Genomic DNA, 19,427 nt, shown 5'->3' on the forward strand with positions numbered 1-19,427 from the left:
GCTTGGGGGGGTGGGCGGGGAAAAAGACAATCATTGCAAGATGATAAGATAAGATAAACAGGAAACCACCCCTCCCTGCTCCTTACAAAAATACTTCCACCCCTCTGGTAGGTAAACTGATAATGCTCCTTACCTGCACCTACCTCACTCCTCTGATGCAATACGTACAAGTACTTTCAAAAGCAGAAACCACAAAGCAATCTGAGGGCGTCACCTGTGAACGGGGTGCTCTGCGTCCTTGCAGGACGGTGACTGGCAAAGGTGGCATCATCTCGCGCTCCGAACGGGGGTGGCGGGGTCTCTCGGGGGGGAGCCTCGGCTATGAAAGAGTCAAAGTCGTCGTCGTCCTCCTCCGGGTCCTTCTTCCCCTCGTCTTCCTCTCCCCCTTGGCTCTCGTCTCCCTCCTCCTCTGGCTCCTTTGTGACCAGCAACGCATCTGGTGAGGAGAGATCCCGCTCCATCAGGCCCTCAGTGCTGGAACCCAGCTCTTTAATGATCTGGTCGTACTGGGCCATGAAGTCTTCACCCTCGGGGACCGCTGCTGTCGGCTGGGCACTGGGCTCCGCCTCAGGGCTGGGGGCTGCTGACTCGGGGGCTGGTTCTGGGGAGGCCTCAGGCTCATTGGCTGGTGCTGGGTCCCTGGATGCACTGTGAAGCACGGCCAAATCATCCCTGCTATGTTCCTCCTCCGAATCCGTCTCAGGCTCAGGGCCAGGCAGGGGGCCATTGTTCAGGGGGGCACTCTGGACCTGGATCTGGGCTGGGGGACTCACAGAGTCCTCCTGTGAACCACACGCATCTTCAGCATCCTTCTCAGCACACAGCCTGTACACCATCACATCGTCCTGGAAGTCAGACTCCTCGATGTAGGCCCCTTTGAAGAGCAGGATGGCATTCTTCTTCATCTCCTGGATGTGTTTAGGAGGGTCGACGGGAGCCGGGGGACTGGCGTTCTCAGCATCCTCATACGGCCCAGGGGAGCCCCCGCCGGTCCCTGAGGAAATCCCGGTGTCATAGCTGTCGTCCCACTCCAGCTCCGTGTGGCTCTTTTCCTTCCTGGGAGCCAGTGGGGGCCCGGTCGTCCCGGGGACCTGCTGCGGAAGCCGAAGCACAGGGGAGGTGGTGCCAGGGGCCCTCTCCTCCGGCGGGCCCAGGCAGAATGCCTCGGGGTCGGGGGAGTCTCCATCGTACAGGGCGGACCACACGCGGCAGTCCCGCATGCAGCGGAGGATGTTGGAGTGGGCCTCCCAGAGGTACTGCAGGTAGCTGATGTCCAGGGCTTTGCCGTACTCCACGATGCAGGCCGACGGCAGGAAGGCCTCGGGCAGCGGCTGCTCTGTGGGCCCTGCCCCAGGAGACACACGAGTCAGAATGGGTGCAGCCCTGCGGGGCCCGCCGAGACCCTGTCCCCCCAGCCACTGTGGCTCTAAAGATTTCTGACCGTGACTCTCAAAGAACGAAAAATGGTTACAGTTTTAGGCAGAAAAAATAAAACCAGAAACTCAACCCTCAGAGAAGATACAAAACCAATCTGGCCATCACCAGCGGAAGTCTGTTACTAGGTGTCAGCCTTTAGAGAGATGTGAGCCAGTGATGGCGGCCTCTCAAGCTGTTGGGAGGATTAAGTGAAGCAGTATTTCCAACACAGCACCTGCCATAGAGCAGGTAATAATTAAAAAGACTGGTTTGACTCTAAAGTAGAAAGCCTACAGAATCCGTGAACTTGGAAAACAGATTTCCTCTAGAAAACCCTGGGTTTTTTAAGAAGCCTGTTAATTCATTCTGCCATCCTGAGAATTCCTGGGAGTTTTATGTTCCAAGTAGTGTCTTGCGATAAATTTTCATATTCACTATTAAAATAGCCCCTTTAACCTAAGAATGATACACTGACTACCTTTGATGTTAAAAGCTCTCAACCATGTAACTGAAATAGCTATGCAAACATCTGCATTGAAGTTTACATTTCCTTTAGGGAAAAAATGGACTCAGACAAGGGCAAACACAAATTCTACCGTTTCTTAAAACGTCTACCAGCCGGCAGGCACTTTATCAGTGCTGTCAAATTTAATCCTCACAAGCCTAAGTGAAGACACTGTTTTCTCCATTTACAGATGAAGAAATTGAGGCTCAGAGACAAAGATCACCCAAGAGCCAGTGGCAGAGCCACAGGTCAAGCCACAAGTCCAGTCCCTGCCTCCCCAAGTCAAGGTCATCTCACGCCAACCTCTCTCCTTACTTCGTTCAGCCTCTCCATTATCTAAAATAAGGGCTAACTACCTTAGCTATAGCCAACTCCAACCCCCGGCCCCATGTTGTTTTAAAAAGACGTGTGAATACAACACATCTCATACTTGTACACTGAGGTTGCTGCTAGAAAGCCTAGTGAAAACTGAGGTCTGGGGACACTGACTGGGTGAGAGCTGGGCACGTCAGTGAATACTTACTACAACTGTAAGAAGCAGAAAAGGACCCCTAGCTAGTCAGTCATAAAAGAAGCAGGACTCACTGCAGCATTCCCTGTCTACAAGGAGAGATGGAATCTGGTACCCTTTCCTTTATAAAGATTATCACTAGAGAGGGCTGCCTGGCAGGCTGGGACCCCGGACCCTGTGCTTCAGTGCTTACACCTGGACATGCATCTCCTCCTCCCCTCCAGCGACAGAATACAAAGAAGCTATAAGGAACTAAAAATAACTACCTACATGCACAGATGGGGCAAATTACGGAAAACAGCACACAAAAAGGCCAGAACTGAACCTCCACTCCCGCGGCGCCAGAAGCAAAAGCAGGGCACTGAGCCTGATCCCAGCGCACAGCACCACCAAGGGGGTCGGCAGCCCACCTAAGCCACCCCTCTGACCCCATCTATCGGTCCACCCCCACCCTCACCCTGTTTAAGGAACCAGCTTGGCCCCCGGCTTGGGAGCAAGCAAGGGCATCTGTTTCTTGTTCTTGGGCTGCAGCAAGAGGCCCGGGAAAGCCCTGCCTGAATTCCTCCCCTGGCCTCTTGTCAATTTCTATCGCTTAAAGGGTCAGGGATGCAGGTCGGCAACACCCCTACCTGGGCTATCATGCGTGCACTTTGACCAGAGAATATAATCCCTCTCCTGGTTTCCAAGTGTCAGGGTGATCCCGCTGGAGCAACAGACGGGGGTCAGGGCGAGCAGCTTGGCCGCAGACACAGAATAACAGTCTCTCTCCTTCACAGCCCACCTCTGACTCAGCATCATGTGATTGCAAGGGATCAGATACCTGGAAGACAAAAAGGGCTGCGTTCAGTGTCTGCAGGTCCACTCCCGTGATCAGGGGGGGCTCATCCTTTCTGCAGCTTCACTCCCGCCCCCGGGGCTCACTCCTAGCTTCAAGCTTGTCAAAGGCTGCTTTTTTCTGACAGCAGATCTAAGGGCCTTCACGGTTTAACATCCCCAAACTTCCCCTCTTAATGGCTGTGCTGCCCCTCTGCGCCTCGGGCCGTTGCCTCAGCTGTAATCTCTCTCTGCAGCATGCTTCCCCCGCCCCTGCCAGACACCAGACGTCCTGCAAACTCCAACTTCAGTGTCACTTTCTCCAGAAGGGCATCCGGGCTTCCCATTCCAAGCTGGAGACACCCTGTCCCTCCACTGCGCTCACGGCCCTCTGCTAAGGCGCTGCTGTCAGAACCACAACTGTTCCGGTGTCTGCCTTCTCAACAGGATGTGCTACCAGAGAACCGCCTCCTTCAGGAGCTCTGCCTCATGAGCCCGTGGGCAGTGCTCAGAGTGGGCGCCAGACGACAGCAGCTGCATGGAAAGGCAAAGACCTATCAGGGTGCCAGCCTCCTCTCCTGTTCTCCCGTAGGGCCATGAGAATATCTTGTGCCACAGTGTTCTGGCAGCAGTTCCGAAGGGGCTGTATGTAAGGGTGGGGGGTGTCCCCACACCACCAAGCAAGCAGTGCTCCAGGCTGAAGGTGTCCTTTGGTTCAACTCAAGTCTGGCACTGTCTACTCGGAGGTGGCAGTGGAGCCCATGGGCTGAGGGTTTGGTCCTACGAGACTTCCCAACACACACACACACTTCAGATGCCAGTCACAAGCCCAGGCTGTCACCTGTGCTCCTGCAGCTCCAACAACCACCTCTTGGTTTGATCAATTTGCTAGAGAAGTGCACAGAACTCAGAGGCTTTTTTTTTTTTTGTAACTTATTAATTTTATATTGGAGCATAGCCAGTTAACAATCTTGTGACAGTTTCCAGTGGACAGCAAAGGGACTCAGCCAGATATATGCACGTGTCCATTCTCCCCCAGTTCCCCGCCCATCCAGGCTACTACGTAACACTGAGCACAGTGCCCTGCGCTATACAGTAGGTCCTGGCTGGTTCCGTTCAGTTCAGTTCAGTCGCTCAGTCATGTCCAACTCTCTGCGACCCCATGAACTGCAGCACGCCAGGCCTCCCTGTCCATCACCAACTCCCAGAGTCCACCCAAACTCATGTCCATTGAGTCAGTGATGCCATCCAACCATCTCGTCCTCTGTCGTCCCCTTCTCCTCCTGCCCCCAGTCCCTCCCAGCATCAGGGTCTTTTCAAATGAGTCAGCTCTTCGCATGAGGTGGCCAAAGTATTGGAGTTTCAGCCTCAACATCAGTCCTTCCAATGAACCCCAGGACTGATCTCCTTTAGGATGGACCCACTTAAAATACAGCAGTGTGTACCTGTCCATCCCAAACTCCCTAACTATTCCCCTCACCACCTAAGTTTCTTCTCTAAATCTGTGAGTCTGTTTCTGTTTTGTAAATAAAGAACTCAGAGACACATTACTTACTAGGTCACTAGTTTGTTAGGAAAGGATGTAACTCAGGAACAGTCGGATGGAGAGATGCAGGGGGGCAGCGGTGGGGGAGGCTATGGAGGTTCCGTGTCATCTCCCGGCCCCTCTCTCCCAGCACCTCCACCAATGGGAGGCTCTCCAAACCCAGCGGTTGTGGGGCTTTATGGAGGTTTCATTACGGTCATGGCTAATTGAATCACTGACCATTCGCACTTAATTCAACCTTCTCCTCTCCCCGGATATCAGGGGCTCAGAAGGAAAAGGACAAAGACCAAACATGTATTTCTTCTCATGAACCACAACATCACAGTGGCCAAGGGCTCAGCATGGAGCTCTGGGCCCCGTTTCCACCACTTCTGGGGAGTGGGCGACAAAGCATCCCAGGACCATCACACGGCCGGAGACAAGAAAATGTGGGCAGTCGTTTCTGACACACTCGGCGCACGCTGGCAGGCTGCGAGGCTGGAATCAAGTGCATTTCGGTGGCTTCCTTTCCTAACAGGGAGAAAGATCACGCTGTTTGTAGAAACAAAGATGGAACAAACCGGATGGAAGCCTCACGGCCAGAGCCAAGTGCCCCAGGTTTGTGCGGGAGCCAATTCCAGAGACCCCGAGCCCTGAGGCAGACAACTGCAATCTTCAATAAACCTGCATGGTTTTGTTTCTGTATTTAGCTTTCAAGAGAGAGGCAGAACAGAGGAAAACGAGGATGATTAAGGATTCAGAGGAAAAGATAAAAGTACAACTTCCAGGGTATGTCCCGAGGCCAGTAAACATTGAGCTGTCTCCCACGGCTCCTGCGGATCCACAAGAGGAAAACGTACGTTTGCATTAATGACTGACCTGCTGCCAGTGCCTGAGTCAAGGAGGAAAAGAGATTTCATTCTCTTCATAGCACACGCTATGAAGACACTTCGGTCTTTACAACACGGTATGGAACGACAAGCTTGCCGCTGAACCTTCAGTTCTCAGAAAATAAATCAAGGACTTCCCTGGTGCTCCAGTGGTTCCCAATGCAGGGGCCCTGGATTCGTCCTTTGGTCAGAAAACTAAATCCCACATGCCACAGGCAATCAAGTAAGTAACATAAATACAAATAAAGATACATACATAAATCCTTAACTTGTGCTAAGTCACTTCAGCCATGTCTGACTCTTTGTGACCCTATGGACTGTAGCCAGGCCTGCCTGTGGGATTCCCCAGGCAAGAATACTGGAGTGGGTTACCCTGCCCTCCTCCAGGGGACCTTCCCAACCCAGAGATCGAACCCGGGTCTCTTCTGTTCCCTACACTGGCAGGTGGGTTCTTCACCTCTAGTGCTGCCACCTTTAATCAGTAAACCAAATTATGCCTCACTCAACCCAAACCTTAGCTAGACTGCCAAGTAAGGGAGACGCAGTCTCCCCTCCCCACACTCACAGGCACGCAACACACAGAGACATCTGAGCCTAAACCCGCATCGCTAAGATCCAGACGCACCCCGCGTACCTGACGCAGCAGTATCTACCTGCAAGTGCAGGAGCGTGGAACTCAGAGGCCCAAGAACAAACAGGGAACGGGAGAGGCAGTGCGGGAAACAGGCCCATCTGTCCTCCTCCTTAGCCCAGCCTTGGGGATGTGTGCCTGAGTCCTGCTGGAGAGGAAACAGATCCTACGGGCAGAAAATGAAAGAGCTCTTTTCATGAGGATCTCGGTGAGAGGAGACACTCTGTGGACCAAGAGTGATGCAAAGGAGAGAAGCCTTCTTCTGGCCCCAGGGAAACACAGGGAGGCCGTGCTGGTCCAACCCTCATGCCCTCCATCGCCCCCGAGCCCTCTCGGGAGCGGGGACACGGCAGGGACCGAGGGAGGCAGCACCGATCAAGGGCTCAGCGGAGACGCTCCTGGGGCAACTGCACTGGGGCACAGGCTTGCGCGGGAGCCCGTGGGAGACCCCACCCGTGGGCTCCCACAGAACTGATAGCTGATGCTTCACAGGGGGCCATGGTCTTAGACAACGGGCAGGGGGGCGGGCAAGAGCCAGGAAAACCTGTCCTGTGGTTGCTGATGCGAACTCTTCTGCCGACACAGGCGAGAGAGGCCCGGGGAAATTCACATTATACAGAATTTATATTGTATCCTTATTCTCATCATTAATTATTTAAAAAACAACCTGCTTCGATGCTTTTATATACTGCAGGAACTTGATGACTGCTTACAGCTCAAACCAAGCATATTTCATGATTTAAGTTGATATATATACATAGATTTCTACTCTTTATTTGAAGAAGTAAAAGAAAAAAAAATAGACCAGTGGATCAAACCTAATAGAGCTATTTATCAAATATCACTGGTGGGTAGCTTGGAATTATATTAGGATAAATAGTGACTGGGAATTTGCAACTTTGCAAATACACACTTTCAGTAGAAACTAAGAACTTTCTTCTGAGTAAATCAAATAAAGGGATGCCCCAGTGGTTGAAGGAGAGGGTTCTATACAATTAGAAATTGGAGAGTCAACCCAAATGAAGAACACCCCCACACTTACAGCAGGACTTCCACTACTGTGCTTCTATAATGAAGGACCACCCCAGAGAGAAGCGTGGGGGGAGCACACACTAACCCCCGCCTGCCCTCAGTTACAGAGAGAGACTAGAAACAGAGTGGGGTCAGATGCTCCCCAAACATCGCCCGTCAGGATTAAGTGGCTGATGACTGCAGGAAGATCACTTAGGAAACTTCGTACAGATGTCTGGCATCAAACTATCTTTTCGTTTCAACTCTATTTGCCTGAGGTGGGATTTTATTTAAGTTCAGGAAGCAGTAAATATTACAGAATCGGAAACCAACACATGGCTCTAGAGGCTCAGGTTACTCAAAGCCATCCCAATATAGCAGGAAAAAAACTATTTCCTACACTGTCCTCCCTTTTTTCATTATCTCCCTAGCCCTCCGCAACCCTGGGTCCATGTTCTGCGTTACTGGATATCACTCGTTAAAATAAATCATCATCACTTCTGAAACAATTCACTGACAACCGATCAATAACAGAGCATACACACTGCCTGCTGCTACACTGCCAATAAAAACAAACAAAGCAGTAGGGTATGATGAAGGAAGCAAGACGCTTCTCAGGAGATGATGACCACCTCAGTATGCACCAGCGGGCAAGAATCTTAACAGCAACGTGAGTGAATTTCAAAAAGCTCCTCTGGTTTTGTAAGATGTTTTGGCCAGATTTCTCCTGTTCACCGTACCCTTAGGTTGGCTTCTCCTCCCCGCTCCTCCAGAAACCTAATGCTCACATAAGATGGGAATGTTCCTGAAGTGAACAGACAGCTTCTCTTTGAGCAAATAGTTTCTACCTGAACACAAAAGGTGACGTAGTTCATAAACCTGACCAAGGACCAGCACTTGTGAAAGAAAAACCCCAACCAGAATATTCAGAAATGCCATTCAGGGTATTAAGCAATCCAGTGGTGCCTAAGCTGGGAAGTGTCACGAACACGGGGGGATGGGGGTAGGGTGGGGGGGTGCATGTAACCTGTCAGGCGACTGCCGGTCAGCAGCCCCTGCCTGCCTTTGGCCCATCACAGGTCACATCCTGCGAGGTGGACAATTTCTCTTACATTTTCTGTGGCCCTAAATAGCCTCTCTAGGGGTACCTTATTCCAACTTACTACTCTGATATCTTGGTAAAGAAAAAAAAAAAATCAGTTACAAACGGATTATCTCTTTGAAATGTCAATAATTAAGAGTGTTTGAGTTGCAACAAAAATTGATGTAGTTTTATCGTGTAACAAATAACTCACTAAAAGGAGTCACATAATCGTCACTGCTCTCTGCTGCCTCTCAGATCTACAAGTTTGTCGTGCACGTTCAAATGACTACAGCAGCAACAACAAAAACGGACAGTTTATAAATATATCTTTTAGGTCCCTTAACGTTTAAATGGCTAGAAAAATAAGGATCTTTTAATTGCCTTTGCTTTTGGTACAGATTCTAAGTCAGAAAAGACACTGTTCTCATTACAGTAAGCCCCTCGTTATCTGCAGGAGATACATTCCAAGACCCCCAGTGATACCTGAAACAGCGGACAGTACTGAACCCTATAAATACTGTGCTTCTTTCTATACATGCAAACCTATGATAAAGTTTAGTTTCTAGATAAGGCTCAGGAAGAGAGTAACACCACCAGCTAGTAATAGCTATTTCCCCCAACTTCAGAAAAGTTTTAGTGTTGGAAAATGGACAGATATGATAACATCAATATTTTAATTTACAAAATGGTACTGCAGAATGACAAAAAAATCATATCCAGCTCATTTATCTAGGGGTAATATGGTCTAGCCTACTCAGTTTCACCCTAGAATACACAGCGCAGTAGCTCACGGATCCGTTTTTGGAGCATCCAGTAGTAAAACATAGCAACTATAACCGTGTACTGTAATGAAAGTTATGAGAATGCAGTGTCTCTCCAAGCGTCTTCCTGTGCTGTACTCCCCCCTCCTGCGAGGATATGAGACAACAAAACGCCTCCACGATGGCATGAAGTGAGCTGAACAATGTCAGGCTCGTGACGCAGGCTCAGGCTGTCACTGACCTTCCGACATAACACAAACGATGAACGTGTACTTAAGGTGATCCTGGATCGCTGAGCCATGAAGACGTTGACGGCTGGATATCAGGGGTTAGACTCTGTCGGTAACTGGGGATCCTGGGAGGGGAGGCCTGAGATTCCATCACACCTACTCAGAACAGCACACAATTTAAAACCTATGAGCCGCTTATTTCCACTTAAGTTTTCACTTAATATTAAGTTTCCACTTAATATTTCTGAACCACAGTTGACCATAGGTAACTGCAACGTTGGAAAACAGAACCAAAGATGAGAGGGACTCAGTTCAGTTCAGTTGCTCAGTTGTGTCCAACTCTTGGCAACCCCATGGACTGCAGCCCGCCAGGCCTCCCCGTCCATCACCAACTCCCTAAGCTTGCTCAAACTCATGTCCTTTGAGACAGTGATGCCATCCAACTGCCTCATCCTCTGTCATCCCCTTCTCCTGCCTTCAATCTTTCCCAGCATGAGGGTCTTTTCCAATGAGTCAGCTCTTCACATCAGGTGGCCAAAGTATTGGAGTTTCAGCTTCAGCATCAGTTCTTCCAATTCAGGACTGATTTCCTTTAGGATTAACTGGTTTGATCTTCTTGCAGTTCAAGACTCTCAAAGAGCCTTCTCCAATACCACAGTTCAAAAGCATCAATTCTTCGGCACTCAGCTTTCTTTATGGGCCAACTCTCACATCCATACATGACTTAGCTTTGACTAGATGGACCTAACTGGATACACACCTTATCATTGCACCTTATCATTCCAGCCACCACTGTTCACAGCCTTGTTCTCACAAATGTAAATCTCCTTATCTCTTTCTGCTGCAAACTTAGTAGTAACTTCTTCAATCGCATTAATTCTCTCTTAATCTGTATCTTAAATGTTATCTACACTAAACACTCAGTTTTTCATTTCAATAATTATAGTTTCCACTTCTAAAAGCCCCAGCTGGTTCTTTAAATCTGCCTGTTATTTCTACTTGATTGCCAACATGCCATTTCCAGGGAACTTCCAGTCACTGGGAATCTGCTTCCAGTGCAGGGCACTCGGGTGTGAGCAGCGGCTGCGCTTTGCTGGAGCAGCTGAGAAGAGATACCCCACACCCAAGGTAAGAGAAACCCAAGTAAGATGGTAGGTGTTGCAAGAGGGCATCAGAGGGCAGACACACTGAAACCATACTCACAGAAAACTAATCAATCTAATCACTCTAGGACCACAGTAAAACTAAGGCATGCCTGCGGGGCAACCCAAGACGGGCGGGTCATGGTGGAGAGGTCTGACAGAATGTGGTCCACTGGAGAAGGGAATGGCAAACCACTGGAGAAGGGAATGGCAAACAACTTCAGTATTCTTGCCTTGAGAACCCCATGAACAGTATGAAAAGGCAAAATGATAGGATACTGAAAGAGGAACTCCCCAGGTCAGTAGGTGCCCAATATGCTACTGGAGATCAGTGGAGAAATAACTCCAGAAAGAATGAAGGGATGGAGCCAAAGCAAAAACAATACCCAGCTTTGGATGTGACTGGTGATAGAAGCAAGGTCCGATGCTGTAGAGAGCAATATTGCATGCTACTGCTGCTAAGTCACTTCAGTCGTGTCTGACTCTGTGCGACCCCATAGACGGCAGCCCACCAGGCTCCCCAATCCCTGGGATTCTCCAGGCAAGAACACTGGAGTGGGTTGCCATTTTCCTTCTCCAACGCATGAAAGTGAAGAGGAACCTGGAATGTCAGGTCCATGAATCAAGGCAAATTGGAAGTGGTCAAACAGGAGATGGAAAGAGTGAATATCGACATTCTAGGAATCAGCAAACTAAAAGGGACTGCAATAGGTGAATTTAACTCAGATGACCATTATATCTACTACTGCAGGCAGGAATCCCTCAGAAGAAATGGAGTAGCCATCATGGTCAACAAGACTCCAAAATGCAGTACTTGGATGCAATCTAAAAAACGACAGAATGATCTCTGTTCGTTTCCAAGACAAACCATTCAATATCACAGTAATCCAAGTCTATGCCCCAATCAGTAACACTGAAGAAGCTGAAGTTGAACGGTTCTATGAAGACCTATAAGACCTTGTAGAACTAACACCCAAAAAAGATGTCCTTTTCCTTATAGGGGACTGGAATGCAAAAGTAGGAAGTCAAGAAACACCTGGAGTAACAGGCAAATTTGGCCTTGGAATGCAGAATGAAGCAGGGCAAAGACTAATAGAGTTTTGCCAAGAAAATGCACTGGTCATAGCAAACACCCTCTTCCAACAGCACAAGAGAAGACTCTACTCATGGACATCACCAGATGGTCAACACCGAAACCAGATTGATTATATTCTTCACAGCCAAAGATGGAGAAGCTCTATACAGTCAACAAAAATAAGACCAGGAGCTGACTGTGGCTCAGATCATGAACTCCTTATTGCCAAATTCAGACTTAAACTGAAGAAGGAAAACCGCTAGACCATTCAGGTATGACCTAAATCAAATCCCTTATGATTATACAGTGGAATGAGAAATAGATTTAAGGGCCTAGATCTGATAGATAGAGTGCCTGATGAACTATGGAATGAGGTTCATGACATTGTACAGGAGACAGGGATCAAGATCATCCCCATGGAAAAGAAATGCAAAAAAGCAAAATGGCTGTCTGGGGAGGCCTTACAAATAGCTGTGAGAAGAAGACAGGCGAAAAGGAAGGATATAAGCATCTGAATGCAGAGTTCCAGAGAATAGCAAGAAGAGATAAGAAAGCCTTCTTCAGCGATCAATGCAAAGAAATAGAGGAAAAGAACAGAATGGGAAAGACTAAAGATCTCTTTAAGAAAATTAGAGATACCAAGAGAACAATTTCATGCAAAGATGGGCTCGATAAAGGACAGAAATGGTATGGACCTAACAGAAGCAGAAGACATTAAGAAAAGGTGGCAAGAATACACAGAACTGTACAAAAAAGATCTTCATGACCCAGATAATCACAATGGTGTGATCACTCACCTAGAGCCAGACATCCTGGAATGTGAAGTCAAGTGGGCCTTGGAAAGCATTGCTACGAACAAACCTAGTGGAGGTGATGGAATTCCAGTGGAGCTGTTTCAAATCCTGAAAGATGATGCTGTGAAAGTGCTGCACTCAATATGCCAGCAAATTTGGAAAACTCAGCAGTGGCTACAGGACTGGAAAAGGTCAGTTTTCATTCCAATCCCAAAGAAAGGCAATGCCAAAGAATGCTCAAACTACCGCACAATTGCACTCATCTCACAAGCTAGTAAAGTAATGCTCAAAATTCTCCAAGCCAGGCTTCAGCAATACGTGAACCGTGAACTTCCTGATGTTCAAGCTGGTTTTAGAAAAGGCAGAGGAACCAGAGATCAAACTGCCAACATCCGCTGGATCATCGAAAAAGCAAGAGAGTTCCAGAAAAACATCTATTTCTGTGTTATTAACTATGCCAAAGCCTGTGACTGTGTGAATCACAATAAACTGTGGAAAATTCTAAGAGTTGGGAATACCAGACGACCTGACCCGCCTTTTGAGAAATCTGTATGCAAGTCAGGAAGCAACAGTTAGAACTGGACATGGAACAACAGACTGGTTCCAAGTAGGAAAAGGAGTATGTCAAGGCTGTATATTGTCACCCTGCCTATTTAACTTCTATGCAGAGTACATCATGAGAAACCCTGGCCTGGAAGAAGCACAAGCGGGAATCAAGATTGCAGGGAGAAATACCAATAACCTCAGATATGCAGATGACACCACCCTTATGGCAGAAAGTGAAGAGGAACTAAAAAGCCTCCTGATGAAAGTGAAAGTGGAGAATGTAAAAGGTGGCTTAAAGCTCAACATTCAGAAAACGAAGATCATGGCATCCGGTCCCATCACTTCATGGGAAATAGATGGGGAAACAGTGGAAACAGTGTCAGACTTTATTTTGGGGGGCTCCAAAATCACTGCAGATGGTGACTGCAGCCATGAAATTAAAAGACGCTTACTCCTTGGAAGAAAAGTTATGACCAACCTAGATAGTATGTTGAAAAGCAGAGACAGTATTTTGCTGACTAAGGTCCGTCTAGTCAAGGCTATGGTTTTTCCTGTGGTTACGTATGGATGTGAGAGTTGGACTGTGAAGAAGGCTGAGCACCAAAGAATTGATGCTTTTGAACTGTGGTGCTGGAGAAGACTCTTGAGAGTCCCTTGGACTGCAAGGAGATCCAACCAGTCCATTCTGAAGGAGATCAGCCCTGGGATTTCTTTGGAAGGAATGATGCTGAAGCTGAAACTCCAGTACTTTGGCCACCTCATGTGAAGAGTTGACTCATTGGAAAAGACTCTGATGCTGGGAGGGATTGAAGGCAGGAGGAGAAGGGGATGACAGAGGATGAGATGCTTGGATGGCATCACGGACTCGATGGACACGAGTCTGAGTGAACTCCGGGAGTTGGTGATGCACAGGGAGGCCTGGCATGCTGCAGTTCATGGGGTCGCAAAGAGTCGGACACGACTGAGCGACTGAACTGAATTGAAAGGAACTAAGATCCCACATGCTGCAGGGCAGCTGAGCCTGTGTGCCACAGCTAAGACTCAATGCAGCCAAATAAATAAACATAAATTTCTTAAAAAAAAATGTTTTTAGTTTAACAGAAAATAATAAGTATTGGCAAGGATGTGGAGCAGCCAGGACCCTGTGCACTGTCAGTGGGCTTATAAAATGTGCAGCTACTGTAGAAAAAAAAAATTTAACAGAATGGTCCAGCAGCTTCACTTCTGGACATCTACACAAAAAAAGCGAAAGCAGGGTTTTGAAGAGACATAGCTGTATATCTATGGCCAGCAGTGTTATTCATTACAGCTAAAATGGCAAGCAATCCAAAACGTCCAGTGACAGATAAATGAGTAGACAAAATGTGGTAGAAATGATGGTGTATTAGTTGGTCTTCAAAAGGAAGGAAATTCTGACACCTGCTACAACATGAAAGACTCTTGAAGACACCGTGCTAAGTGAAGTGAATCAGGCACAAACAGACAACTACTACATGAGTCCACTTGCGTGAGGCTCCCAGAAGAGGCAAACGCAGAGCCGCAGAATGCAGGCCAGGGGCTGCCCTGGGCTGGGGCGTGGGTGGGGGCAGGGAGTGAGGATTTAAGGGGCACAGAAGGGGTTTTCTTTGTGAGGTGAGAACAGTTCTGGCGATGGATGGTGGCAATGGCTGCACAATAGAGTGAATGCCCACCACTGAACTGTGTGGTTAGGGTCTGTGCATTTGACTCAGTTCAGCTGCTCGGTCATGTCCGACTCTTTGCGACCCCATGGACTGCAGCAGGCCAGGCCTCCCTGTCCATCACCAACTCCCGGAGTTCACTCAAACTCATGTCCATTGAGTCAGTGATGCCATCCAACCATCTCATCCTCTGTCGTCCCCTTCTCCTGCCCCCAATCCTTCACAGCATCAGGGTCTTTTCCAATGAGTCAGCTCTTTGCATCAGGTGGCCAAAGTACTGGAATTTCAGCTTCAACATCAGACCTTCCAATGAACACCCAGGACTGATCTCCTTTAGGATGGACTGGTTGGATCTCCTTGCAGTCCAAGGGACTCTCAAGAGTCTTCTCCAACACCACAGTTCAAAAGCATCAATTCTTCAGCACTCAGCCTTCTTTATAGTCCAACTCTCACATGCATACATGACCACTGGAAAAACCATAGCTTTGACTAGACGGACCTTTGTTGGCAAAGTAACGTCTTTGCTTTCATAGCTTTTCTTCCAAGGAGCAAGAGTCTTTTAATTTCATGGCGGCAGTCACCATCTGCAGTGATTTTGGAGCCCCAGAAAATAAAGTCTCTCACTGTTTCCATTGTTTCCCCATCTATCTGCCAAGAAGTGATGGGACCAGATGCCATGATCTTAGTTTTTTGAATGTTGAGTGTATTTTACTACAATTGAAAATACTTGTTCTGCCTGAAATTATCACAACATTGTTAATCAGCTATACTCTAATACAAAAAATAAAAAGTTTAAAAAAAATCAGAAAAAGTACTTGTTAAATGGGGATTGGCGGGGGGAGGTGGATCAGCCGCTCGGGTGACAAAGATAGGAAGCAGAGGTTTCCTGCTGTCTACCCCGTGCTGACCTCTACATCTGTCCCCAACTCGTTCTTCTCAGATTCCCCAGGCAACGTGGCAAAATCAGAAATACAGAAAGTAGAAAATAAAGGGCAACTACTATTATATTCTCATCATCCTCCTCAATAAGGAAACAAAGAAACGGGCTGGGAGCGCTGGGGTCAGAGGCCACACCCAGCGCTTTCCCATGACTCCATTCAGCACCTGCAACCACGCACTTTCCTGGGCAACAACAGGCCCTTACTCACCACGGAAATGCCAAGCACTGACTTGGACACGCATTTCAATCACGAGCTGATTCCTTCACCTTCATAAGGCACAGATCTGGCTCTCACAAGAAGCTTTGACGAATACGACCTCTGGGGACAGTTTTTACCACAAGCACCGCCCTATGAGTAGACAACGCCATTGGACAGAAGCGTCCGCCCCCTGGGCTCAGCCTCCCCCGGTGACCAGGGCTGGGATGTGGGGCCAGGCTTCCAGGCCCACTGCAGAGGACAGCTGCTTTCCCTGCTGTCAAAGAAGCGGCATTCAAGAATCTAACGTTTAAATATAACCAGGATTTACCCTTGTTGGAAGCGAACTTTGGCTTTGACACTAAACAAAAAGGCTTTAACAAGCTGCTCTGACGGATTTCATCCAGGCGCCGCTAATGCCCTGTCACATCAGGAGAGACCTGATGCGAAGCGGACGTAACCCTTTTAGGACAGAAAACGAATGCTCTCCTGAACGACCCAGGGTATGTACTTATGAGCAGATCTGTTCTTTGCTAAGGCCCTAAGATTAGTTACTGATGGCCTGATCCAAACCCTCCAAAAGCCCAAAATTAATAGGCGATATTCTCCTATAAAACAGTGACTCTGCAAGGCCTCCATCACCAGGCCGCCCACCGACTCCCCCTGCGGTGCTTCTATCGCTCCCTTCTGCAGGGTGACACGTCTATACTGCACCTTCCTCAAACCAGTAGTTCTCAAACTTAGCCTGGCATCAGAATCCCCTAGAGCTAAACAAAACACAGCTTGCCAGGCCTCACCCACCACCAGTTCCTGACTCAGCTTGTCTGGGAGAAGACAGCCAAGGATGTGTGTTTTCTTGAGCTCCTGGATGACGTCTCTGACGCTGTTCCCAGGAGCACGCTTGGCCACACCCTGAAACTTCTCCAGGGCCAGACTCCTCTTGGAAAGCCAGTTCCTCAGTAATCCTGCTAATCCATGTCTAAACCGCGGTGGGGACCAGGGGCAGCCCGGGTCTCCTCCCTCCCCTCTTGCTCTCAGCACCCTCTGTCCCAGGAGGGGGTCAGCAGCAGGGTCTATGGAAGATGGAGGTGGAGCAGGCACAAGTGAGCTGGTCGGCTCTTTCCTACTGCGTCCAGACCACGGAGGGGAGTGCGGGAGCACAGGCCCTCATCAACTCTCTTCCATCACAAAGGCAGGTGCTCCTCTCAGGGACCCTGAGAGGACAGGCTGGGCTGAGGCAGGATTCGGTGTCCCTGAGGCTCCTGCCCGATGACCAAACTGACGTCGTCTTGCTGGCAGTCCACGTTGACTCTGGACGCTCATCTTCAGATCCCAGCCCCTTCACGACACCGTTCCCACCTGGACATGTGAAGGACAGGCTTTCTCTGCCCCGCGTACGTGGATGTCCTTTTCAGTTCGTCCCTCCACCCACGCCCTTCTGAACTGTACACAGGAAGTACTCATTAAATATCTACCGAATTTAACTGAAAAATGCTTGCAAGTCAGGCAGTGAGCACTGTAGCCAAACCATTACTAAAGCAAAAGTCACAGAATAATTTCTATATACCAACAGCATTTCATATTGAGAAAAGTTGTTCTCAATAACATAAGCCTCCTAAAAATGTACTTTGGGAGAAAGACATTCAGTTACAGACCAGAAGAGCTTTCATAATACTTCTGAAAGTTTCCAAATGTTCTATTTATTTTTTCCAGGAGCACGTGTATAATATAATGCCTTTGCCCCCCTAAATACTTTTAACCTTGGGCAATAATGCAGAAATTAAGCTGATTTTCTTGATTATTTTCTTTCTTAGAAGCATGGCCCTTACTTAGCTCATATCACCAAAGGAAAATAAGTAGCAATAGTGTAGGGTTGTTCTTTGAAGGAGACAAAAGGTGGCAACTCACCTTAGAATTAGTTGTAACATCACATCTTCACAGTGTAAACCGATGAGTGTTCTAAATAATGCCAGGGACACCACACAAAGCTGGGAAGCAACAAACACACATGCTATTTCAGACACTGAAAGGCCCTCTGGAACCCCCAAAGATGGCCAATACATCAGAATGACAAAAAATGGCCTTTATTTTGTAAGTAGTTTTAATTTTTTTTTTTTAAGATGCTGCTGCCAGAGAGAATGTGTATTCAGACTACCAGTTCTCCTGTAGGATTTTATTCGACAATCTATCCCTGGGACTATGCCACTATGCAGAATTACCCTCCTACAAAATGCCTATGCTCATATAAGATCCAGATAAATATGCCCCTGCAACTCCCCAGCACACACACAGACACACACACACACAGAGACACACACAGACACGCACACACACAGACACACACACACAGATACGCACACAGACGCACACACACAGACACAGACACGCACACACACACAGACACACACACATACAGACACATACACACACACACAGACACAGACACACACACACACAATCAATGAATGTCGTTTTGTTTTCCTATTTTCTTTTTTTAAGATTTTATTTATTTATTTGGCTGTGAGCAGTCTTTGTTATGGCATCCAGGAGCTTGTATTAATAGCTGTGGCATGCAGAGTCTTAGTCGCAACATGTGGGATCTAGTCTCCTGACCCCCAGGGATCAAATCCTGGATCCCCACCATTCAGAGCCCAGAGTCTTAATCACTGGAGTGCCAGAGAAGACCCTTCTAGTTATTTTCAAGTATGACATTGATTTTTTTACAAGATAGGGCTAAAAGAAAATTGCATATACCCCGGCCAACTCTCTACCTAGAGTCCCCAGCCCCAAACCTCAACTCCTTTTGATTTGTTTCTTGGCTTTGGGGCAAAGATTTTCCTGAGTTCCATTTCCCATAGTGCTGAGGGGGTGATGATATACTTTCCTGAAGTATTTCATTAAGTACTTTTTTCATTAAAAAAAAAAAGAAGAATTCTTGCCATCTCTAATTTCTAAAAAGGAAGGATAAAGAGCCCAACAGAGAAGGTTCCCAAAGGTGCATTCTAAAATCACTGTGCCCTTTGGGGAGTAAGCATTTATTGTTCTATCCAGCCGCTTAAATAACTGAGGCGCTTACTGTTTGTACAGGAGAATAAGCGCTAGTCTGTCTTCTAGGCAGGACCAGTTTCATTGACAACCTGGTCAATGAAATTCCTAACAGTGCTGCAAGGAAAGAACTGTACTTGGTGTGCCCCAAAACATCTCTTGTACTCAGGACAGGTCACCCCTTACAGTCAGGCAGAAGCAACACTTCATTCCACTCACTCCACGCCTCTGCACATTCTGTTCCTCTGCCTGGAATGCCTTTCTCTGTCTCTTCCGCAGGATAAAGCCTCCTTATTCTTCAAGACTAACCCTAGGCATCACCTTTCCTAGGAAATCTTCTCTTTCTCCCAGGATTACCCCTCAGCATCTGCTTTCCCCATTCTGAGTCCTTTCTATGTGTCACCATAGTAACGTGGGCAAATCACTGTCAAGGTGCTCAGCACCCTGTATCTGTCTTTTTATTATTGAGTCCCAGGAGTTTGTTATTCTGCGTATAAGTATCTTATCAGAGACATGACTTGCAAAGATTCCTTCCTATTGTGTCAGCTGTCTTTTCAGTTTCTTAATGGTGTTCTTTGAAACACAAGAGTTCTTACTTGTTTATACATTTTCGATTTCTTCTTGAATCAGTCT

General features: G+C 47.9%; 1 protein-coding gene across 3 annotated transcripts in view; it reads right to left on the reverse strand.

Annotated features, from left to right (window-relative positions):
* The window catches only part of FHIP1A (FHF complex subunit HOOK interacting protein 1A), a 296,802-nt gene that overhangs the window by 16,169 nt on the left and 261,206 nt on the right, over positions 1-19,427 (reverse strand). For all 3 annotated transcript variants that reach the window (XM_069556706.1, XM_069556705.1, XM_069556707.1), the window contains 3 exons: positions 17,658-17,737; positions 3,062-3,252; positions 215-1,345 (listed from right to left, as the gene is read on the reverse strand). In XM_069556706.1, coding sequence (XP_069412807.1) covers positions 215-1,345; positions 3,062-3,252; positions 17,658-17,737 — 1,402 coding nt within the window. The remainder of the gene's footprint in view (positions 1-214; positions 1,346-3,061; positions 3,253-17,657; positions 17,738-19,427) is intronic.

Source organism: Ovis canadensis, chromosome 17 (assembly GCF_042477335.2).
Source record: "Ovis canadensis isolate MfBH-ARS-UI-01 breed Bighorn chromosome 17, ARS-UI_OviCan_v2, whole genome shotgun sequence".
Taxonomy (NCBI): Eukaryota; Metazoa; Chordata; class Mammalia; order Artiodactyla; family Bovidae; genus Ovis; species Ovis canadensis.